A 9723-nucleotide genomic window follows, 5' to 3' on the forward strand; every position below is an offset into this window, starting at 1 on the left:
CACAATCCCATGCCTCCCTCCTCTCCTTCTGCCCTCCTCCCTCCAAGTGAATTTCTCTCCTCTGACCTTCCTGGCCTCCTCATTTCATGTGCGCATGTTCCCCTGTCTCCCTCCTGCCTGCTCCCTCCCCACCAGCCTGGCAAACTGTATCAGCGAATCCCTCAACGGGGCCCTATCTAACTTTTTTATTCATCGCATGATTTATTTTTAGCCTGAAACAACTGCATCCTAAAAATGGAGTTCCAGATGAGACACGGGCTGGGCAGAGCTATGCAAGCTATCTGGGGCTGGGCGGCCCAGCCTGGCTCCGGTTCCACGCACGCATGGGTGTGAGCCTCTGCTTGCTTTGTCTGAGCCCACGGCTACAGTCAGCAGCCTGCAGAGGTGAAGACGGGGTTCTCGGGCCCAGGGAGGGCCAAGGAGAGAGACCAGATCAGCCTCTGCTCCGCATGACTCCCAGCAAGTCCTCTAAGGCTCCATTCACTTGCCTACCATCAGCGTTTCTGGGAAAGAAAAATTTTGCCCAGATGAAGAGAGCCCACCTGTTTGTGGTGGGGGTCTACCTGCTGTCCTCCTGCAGGGCGGAGGAGGGACTGAACTTCCCCACCTATGATGGCAAGGACCGCGTGGTCAGTCTAACCGAGAAGAATTTTAAGCAGGTTTTGAAGAAATATGACTTGCTCTGTCTCTACTACCACGAGCCCCTCTCTTCGGATAAAGTCGTGCAGAAACAGTTCCAGCTGAAAGAAATCGTGCTGGAGGTGAGTGGGAGGGGGCCCTCGGACCACGTCGTCCAAGGAGGCGGGAACCAGCCTGTGATCGGGATGTGGGGACCCCAGGGTGCTGAGAATATATCCTGAAGTCTTGCCCCATTTCAATCTCTTACAAAACTGGAAATCTTGCAAAGGTGGGATGTGCGAAAAGCAGAGGTGTGTTCAGACTCTTCAGACAGGACAAGTGAATGCGCTGCACACTGCATTGCTTGCCGTTGTTGTTTAGTTGCTCAGTCCTATCCAACTCCTTTGCAACCCCACGGACTATAGCCTGCCAGCCTCCTCTGTCCATGGGATTCTCCAGGCAAGATTACTGGAGTGGGTTGCCATTCCCTTCTCCAGGGGATCTTCCTGACCTAGGGATCGAACCCACGTCTTCTGTATTGGCAGGAGGATTCTTTACCCTGAGCCACCAGGGAAGTCTGCCCAATGCGTTATAGTCTGTAAAGATGCAAAGTCTATCAGCTGACGGCCCTCTTGATTTCTCAAGGGCAGTGCTTCCAGCCACTCTTTTCCTCAGAGAATGTTAAAGCTATTGTTAAAAAGCCTGAATGACATGAAATTCAGGGTTATGTGCAGGCTTCATTCGGTGTACGCATTTCCTACTTTTACTCTTTGTTCTTGTAAGCCTGCCCACAATCTTGGGGCAGCAGAAGTCATTTGACCTTGTCTCTGCTTGTGGGTCAGATGGGGAGCACCACTAAGCAATGATCTTCTCTTGGGACTCGGTATCAGTCGACATCACACACTGGAGATGTGGGAAGATCTTGGCTGCGTGTTCATTACGGGAGCATTTCTTTTTCTCATAAAGTTCTTGGTGTGAGTTCAGGGAAGATGCTGAAGTCAATTCTTATTCTGTCAGCATTACGTGACCTCTTTGTGAAACTGGCGCTGGGGCTGGTTCTCTAATCCCATGTGTGTGACCCAGGAACTCCTCCCGTAGCTCCTCCTGGACAGTTTCAGATCAGTTACACTCAGGAGAACCTGGGAGTGCCAAGAATTCTAGTAAGCACCAAGATCCCTTATCAGTTCCCAGGCTCGGCTCAGCCCATGCACCTATTTGCAAAAAGAACTATTGGAGAACTATAGCAGTTTATTAACCAGCCCTATGAGAAAGCTCAGCTCAATCAGATGCCTTTTTGTTCTTTCTTTTTCTTTCAGTTTTATTGAGACGTAACTGACATACTTTATAATCAAATACTTTGATGAACAGAATTATCATACAAAACCCATGTGGATTTTAGTTCTCAAAAAAAAAAAAATTGACTCTAAGAAAATACAGGCTTCCCAGGCAGCTCAGTGGTAAAGAATCTGCCTGCCAATGCAGGAGACTCGGGTTTGATCCCTGGGTCAGGAAGATCCCCTGGAGAAGGAAATGGCAACCCACTCCAGTATTCTTGCCTGGGAAACCCCATGGGCAGAGGAACCTGGTGGGCTACAGACCATGGGGTCACACAGAGTAGGACATGACTGAGCACATAATAAAATCCAGGAAGACCATCCCAAACACATCAAAATATCTTTGATAATTTAAAAAGTATTGCAGAATCCTGTGTCTCTCGATCATCATACACATATCTATTTTCAGAGGCTTTATATATGGCAGCATGGTCATTACAGAGAGCTCTGGTGGATAAAAAACTAAGCATTTTAAAAATATCACCATGCCCATTATCTTTTTCCTCAGGCTCTATTCTGGGGCCTGAACATGGAAGTTCAGTTCCCTCTGTGAGTTATAAGCAAGGAAAAAGCAGAGACAGTTATTAGATCTTTGAACTATATTTACAGGAAAATCGCAGGCTGGAAAAAGACCAGGACATACAGCACGGCTGCTGCTCAACCCAAGAAATCCTCACTCACATTGCCATCTCCATCTCAAACTGCCCTACTCATTTATAGTGAGAATTTTATGAAAAGGTAGCTGAAGGTACCAGGACTCTACCATATATGCTCACCACGGTCAACTTAGCCTAGAACTCAAAAAGAGTGCCGGTGCAAGCAATGACCCCAATTTCTGATTCCCTGTCACACACACACACACATTCTCCCTCAAAGACAAATTCTGTGTTCCCAATTAAAATCCTGAGAAGGGACTTTGCCCTGGACTCACCATCCTTCCAGCCACCTTTGATCCAGAAATGCCCAGCAGAGACTGACAAGGTGGAAGTTCAGCAAGGAGGTGGTTTGATGCCCCACAGGCTCCTAAATCCTTAGGGAAAGAGATCACAGAACTCGGAGTCAGAGATCTGGATTTATATCCTGGCTTTGCCTCTACTGGACACACGACATGGAGCAGGTTATTTAACTTCTCTGCATCCCATTTTCTCATCTATAAATCTGGAAAAATAATAATTGTCGAACAGGCTTATGAGATGATTAATATTAAACAACATTTATTGAATGCTTACTGTGTGCAGGGATTGTTCTAAGCACTTTGTGTGTGTAGCTGGTTTGAGCCTTATAGTATTTCTCTGATGTAGGTACAACTGCCATCCCCATCTTCAGATGGGGAAACTGAGGCACAGAGAGGCTAAGTTGCCCAAGGCCATTCAACTAGTGTAGGTGAAGGCAGTTTTAGTCCCTATACTGCCTCACTGCTAGAATCAAATGAGACGATGTACAAGTTGCAGGTGGATACCCTCTTCAGGATTGTTTCAAGAGTCTTCCTTAAATAGAGTGCTCAGCCTGGGCCTGATGATGCCAGCCATATCAGCAGGGTTGAGAAGCACAGAGTCCCAGAGCAGGCACTGCTCACACAAATCCCCAAACCCTGGAGGAGGCTGGGCTGCTTCCGTGAGCCTTGGGGAGGGAAGGGGGGCCTTTGCTGAGATACCAGTCAGGTGCAGGCCGTTCCTCAGAATCCAGGGCAAGACTGGTTCCAGGAATCCCAGGAATGGTAAGAGAGGGTGGGTGTGAACCTCTAAATTTTCTTCCTGGTCAAAAAAGTCCACTTTTGTCTTCTTAATTCCCTGGACTCTAAACAAACACTAAGGAAAAATATCCCGCCAGTTCTAGGGCTGTGTATGTGCAAAATAGGAGGGGAGGAGGCAGTTCCCAGGGTGTGTCCACAAGGCAGTGAAATCTCAGCCCGGGGCAGACAGCACAGGAAGGGTGGGGTTCCTTTCTTCCGAACAATTTAGGAAGGTGGTTTCCCATGCTTTCTATCATAGCTCACTGTGACTTGGTGTGTACAGAACATACATACATAAATGAAACAACAGTTTCACAAGACAACGCATTATTATTTGGGGAGCAGTTGGATCAAAAATTCTTTTGTCTTCTTTCTTATTCTTCTTCTCTATACTTCTGATGTATTTCATTTAAAAAACATATTGATCTCAATCTATTAAATTGATCTCCCTCTCCAATGATTTTGCCACCCCCAAGTTGATAAACCTGGAGAATTTCTAAAGGTTAGAAGGGGAGAAATTAGAAGTTCATAACTCATTGCATAACGGCCATCCCTGACCTAAATGGGTAAAACATCCAAAAAAGAGGGGATATACGTAAACATATAGCTGGTTCTGGAGAAGGAAATGGCCACCCACTCCAGTATTTTTGCCTAGAGAATTCCGTGGACAGAGGAACCTGGTGGGCTGCTGTCCATAAGGTCGCACAGAGTCAGACACGACTGAAGCATGCATGCATTGGAGAAGGAAATGGCAACCCTGGAGAATTCTCTTGCCTGGAGAATCCCAGGGACGGCGGAGCCTGGTGGGCTGCCGTCTATGGGGTCGCACAGAGTCGGACATGACTGAAGCGACTTAGCAGCAGCAGCAGCGTAGCTGATTCACTTTGCTCTACGGAAGAAACTAACACAACCCTGTAAAGCAACTATTCTTGTTGATGTTGTTGTTATGTCGCTAAGTCAGGGTGTGACCCTTTTGTGACCCCATGAACTGTAGCCCGCCAGGCTCCTCTGTTCAACTATACTCTAATAAAAATTAACTTTAGAAAAGGGCCATCCATTCTGATAGAAACCCAAAGATAACATGGTCAGTGTTTGGTCTGTTCGTTTAAGGACTGACATTGAAATACCTAGAAATAGCCCCGTCCACAGGGTGAGGAGGTCACTGCCTGACTCGGGGCCTCGAAATGCCCATCAATTAGTCTTACATCTGCCACTTACTTTAGGTTGGGCCTGTGGGTGCACGCTGTGGATACAGGAAACATGAAACACACAGGCAGCTCACAGCCTAATGTGGAAATTACAAAGAAATGCTAATGAAAGCCACAGTGCAAGGGAGCCACTATAATAGTAGGGCAACACAAGCTCCTCTGGGAGTGCAGAGGAAAGAGGAAATGCCCTGCTCTCTGGGAGACATGTGGAAGGCATTTCAAAGAAGAATTGGTTTGTGAAAATAAATAGAATTGACTAGGCAAAAAAGCAAGGCTGGGGAAGGGAAATCCAGGAGCTAAGATTCTGACAGCCCTGAAATCTTTTCCAACTTGATACCTTTTCCCTAAAATTTGGCCACAAGGGCCTCATTCCTTTAGGTAAAATTTTTATCCCTATTTAGTCAAGCCCTTCTGCAAGAGATACTCTTTTAAGATATTGCCATTCACTTACACCTCCCTCTGATCAAGGTTGAGTTCTATGTGAAAGCAGAGTTTGATAAGAGGAAGAGAAGAAAGGGAAGAATATGAGGCCATTAAAAGCTTAGGGAGAGGGATGTCCCTGGTGGTCTAGTGGCTAAGACTCTACACTCCCAATACAGGTGGCCCAATTTCGATCCCTGGTGGGGGGAACTATATCCTACATGTCTCACCTGAGAGTTTGCATACTGCAACCAAGATCCATCACAGCCAAATTTAAAAAATAATGAATTTTTTAAAAAGCTTAGTCATAAAAAGGGCAAGTAATATGGCACCGGGAGGCCACACTCAAACTTTGCTTTGCATTTGACTGGAATCTACCTCTGGAAGAACCCAGGGTTGGTACAGTGTACGTAGTTCTATATAGATGCTCTGTAAATGCTTGTTGAATGAATGTCTGATATCTTAGAGCTCAAAAGAACTTCGAGAACCATCTAGATTGTTCTGAACCCCTCATGTCATAGATGTGGCCTTGCAGTGATGTGATTTACCCAGCTGGCAATCCTGACTCTTGGTGGAGCACCTCATCCACAAAGTAACACACTCTCATGCAGGAGTGTGAGATGATGTGGACAAAGAAAAAGCACCCTGAAATAAACATGGCTAGTGTTCTGATAGAGTTCTTTCCAGTATTTTTTTTTCTATGCATAAAAACACACTTCCAAATTATATGTATACCATTTTTATAGTTTTACTTCCTGCTTTTTTCATTTCAGTATATTGTGAGTGCCCCTATGTCACTAAATAGTTTTAAATTCTTGGCAAACATGATGTTAATGTCGGCATATGATTCTACTGTATGATCATGCCTATTTTTAAAATAATTTTTCTTTTTTCCTTTTAATTAAAAAAAATTATTGGAGTATAGCTGGTTTGCAATGTTGTGTTAGTTTCAGATGCCCTGTGCAAAGTGAATCATTTATACATAAATGTATATCCACTGTTTTTCAGATTCTTTCCCCATATAGGCCATTACAGGATTTCTCTCTTTTTGGATACTGGCACAATTTTCAGGGTTTTAAAAATCTTTGCCTATTTATATTTTTATTGTTTTAATGGACATTCTTTGATTTCTAGCTGGATTGAATTCTTCGTGAAATTATTTGACACACATTTTTCTCTTATTTTTCTATGCCTTTTCCCTATTTTTTTCTGTTGAGATATCAACTCAGATTATAAAGGGAGTCGCAATTTTGTATGCTATTTCTTTCCTTCAGCTTCAGCAAAGTCAGCAAATGTAGTCATGCCTCACTGGCCAAACCCTATTAGTACTGCAGGATTCAGAGACTCAAGAGGAGGACACGGGCAATGAATTTGATTCCTTCTTGCTGCTTTGCTGCCGGCTTCTACTTTTGCCTTGAAACAAGTGCTGCTCCTATCATGTTCTATAAATACTGCAGAGAAAGTCCTCCGACATCCGACATCACTGACCTCTCTTGGGTTGAAATGATTGAGAGGTGCTCTAAAATGGGCTTCCAAATCAGAGAGACCTGGGTCCAATTCCCGAGGAAGAAGTCTGTCTGCGTTCAGATTCCTCACTTGTGATGCATCTGCGTAAGTCCTGTGGGAGCAATTAAACACACCAACCTGTGACCAATATATACATTTACTGGAACTTTCCTCAGGCAAGTGAGTGAGTGTTCCAGAACATGAAAATTCCTACTGTGAATCCATGAATAGAAATATTCATTCATCAGTGTTCATTCATACCTGCTGCTAAGGCAGGCTCTCAGTAACCATAGCATGAGTGAGTGGATGAATCAGTCACTGAATGGATGGTGAATGAGTGATGCTTTACACATGATTAGGAGTAAAAATTCATTTATTTGTTTAGGGTGATGAACTGGCAGGTACTGGCAGGCAACCTGGGGTCCTGAAGCAGAAATAGTTAAATCAGACTGGTAGGTGTCTGCTGGGTTGGCCAGATGCCCCTGTCATTTCTTGGGAGGCCCAGGGCTGCTCTGTAGAATTCTTCCTGTGGGGTTTTCCACTCTTCCTGCTTGAGGAGGTCCCCACCATAAAGGGGCTACCATCCCCATACATGACCTGCCCAGGGGCTCTCTCCCAGGCCCTCCTGGATATCAAATGGCAGGATCACTACCTAAAAATTATTGGAAATGGCCTATCTGCCTGCAGTAAGGGTTACTGCTATGACTGATTTTCCACCGCTGGTCAACAGGCTGTGTGTGTGTGTGTGTGTGTGTGTGTGTGTGTGTGTGTGTGTGTGTGTGTTCAGTTGCTTCAGTCCTGTCCGACTCTGTGATCCCATGGACTGTAGCCCACCAGGCTCCTCTGTCTGTGGAATTCTCTAGGCAAGAATACTAGAGTGGGTTGCCATGCCCTCCTCCAGGGGATTTGCCTGACCCAGGGATCAAAACCATGTCTCCTGAATCTCCTACACGCAGACAGATTCTTTACCATTAAGCCACCCAGGAAATCCCTGGTGAACAGGCTATTTCCCAATAATTTTCTTTTTATCTTTTTAAACAAACTTCTTATTGTAGTACAGTTGTTTTACATGGTGGTGTTACTTTCTGGTGTACAGCAAAGTGAGTCAGCTACACATATTCATATACCCCTCATATACCCACTACAGAGCACTGCATGGAATTCCTTGTACCATACAGCAGGTTCTCATTAGCTATATATTTTATACATGGCGTGTGTGTGTGCGTGTGCGTATATATATATATATATATACGCACACACACATTCAATCCCAATCTCCCAAGTCATCTCATCACTGTTTCCCCTGCTTGGTGTCCATACATTTGTTCTCTACCTCTGTCTTTATTTCTGCTTTGCAAATAGGTTTATCTGTATCATTTTTCTAGATTCCACACATAAGTGTTAATGAACAATATTTGCTTTTCTCTTTCTGACATTCTTCACTGTGTAAGACTGGCTGTAGGTCCACCCACATCTCTACAAATGGCACATTTTGTTCCTCGGTATGGCCGAGTAATATTCTATTGTATATATACACCATTCTCTTCTGTATCCATTCCTCTGTTGATGAACATTAGGTTGCTTCCATGTCTTGGCTATTGTAAACAGTGCTGTAATAAACACTGGAGTGCATGTGTCTCTTGGAATTATGGTTTTCTCCAAGTATATGCCCAGGACTGGGATTGCTGGGTCATATGGTAGTTCTAGTTTGAAGGAACCTTCATACTGTTACCCATAGTGGCTGTATCAATTTACATTCCCAGCAACAGTGTGAGAGGGTTCCCTTTTCTCCACACCCTCTCTAGCATTTATTGTTTGTAGATTTTTTTGATGATGGCCATTCTGGCCAATGGGAGATGATAACCTCATTGTAGCTTTGATTTGCATTTCTCTAATAATTAGTAATGTTGAGAATCTTTTTCTGTGCCTCTTGGCCAGTTGTGTCTGTCTTTAGAGAACTGTCTATTTAGGTCTTCTGCACATTTTTTGATTAGGTTGTCTTTTTTTTTTTTTAATTGAGCTGCATGACCTGTTTGTATATTCTGGAGATTAATCTCTTCCCAGTTGCAGATAATTTGTATTTTGTATTTTTTAATATAGTTTTATTTATTTATTTATTTTTGGCTGTGCTGGGTCTTCGGTGCTTCCAGGGCTATCCTTCGTTGAGGTGTGCGGGCTTCTCATTGTGGTGGCTTCTCTCGTTGCAGAGCACAAGCTCCAGGCAAGCAGGCTTCAGCAGTTATAGTGTGTGGGCTCAGTCGTTGCGGCTGGCAGGCTCTAGAGCACAAGCTCAGTAGCTGCGGCACACAGGCTTAGCTGTTCCGTGCCATGTGGGATCTTCCCAGGCCAGGGATTGAACTCATGTCTCCTGCATTGGCAGGCGGATTCTTTACCACAGAGCCATCAAGTTGCTGCTGTTAAGTCGCTTCAGTCGTGTCCGACTCTGTGCGACCCCATACACGGCAGTCCACCAGGCTCCACCATCCCTGGGACTCTCCAGGGAAGAACACTGGAGTGGGTTGCCATTGCCTTCTCCGGAGCCATCAGGGAAGCTCCGCAAATTATTTTTAGAGGTGGTTCTAGCACAGATCATCCATTAGGCCTATGGGAAGGAGAAGACTGGTTCCATAAACTGTGGCAGAACTAAGTGAATCCTGTGCAATGCAGGCCTCTGGGTTCTGCTAAGTGTCTTAATGCCATTGCTCTCAGATTGTCAAGGTCCTCAACAGACTGAGCTCTCTTTTCTATTTAGGTCTCAGTCTCCTAATCAATCTGTGTATCAGTGAGAATATCTTTGGTGAGATGACTGCAGCCTCTTTAGATTCTGTCATGTGTCCAGTGTTGCTGACATGACTCTTGTGCACGACCATCCTCGTGTATCCAACTTCAGATGAGGTCGAAGTAC

At 44.8% G+C, this 9723-nt stretch overlaps 1 protein-coding gene across 1 annotated transcript in view; it reads left to right on the forward strand.

Annotated features, from left to right (window-relative positions):
* The first annotated feature begins 204 nt into the window (after positions 1-204).
* CASQ2 (calsequestrin 2) overlaps positions 205-9723 on the forward strand; it is a 78038-nt gene continuing 68519 nt past the window's right edge. Inside the window, exon 1 of the mRNA XM_020900926.2 lies at positions 205-761. Within this exon, the coding sequence (XP_020756585.2) occupies positions 324-761 (438 nt within the window). The 5' untranslated portion in view covers positions 205-323. The remainder of the gene's footprint in view (positions 762-9723) is intronic.

Source organism: Odocoileus virginianus, chromosome 5 (assembly GCF_023699985.2).
Source record: "Odocoileus virginianus isolate 20LAN1187 ecotype Illinois chromosome 5, Ovbor_1.2, whole genome shotgun sequence".
Lineage (NCBI taxonomy): Eukaryota > Metazoa > Chordata > Mammalia > Artiodactyla > Cervidae > Odocoileus > Odocoileus virginianus.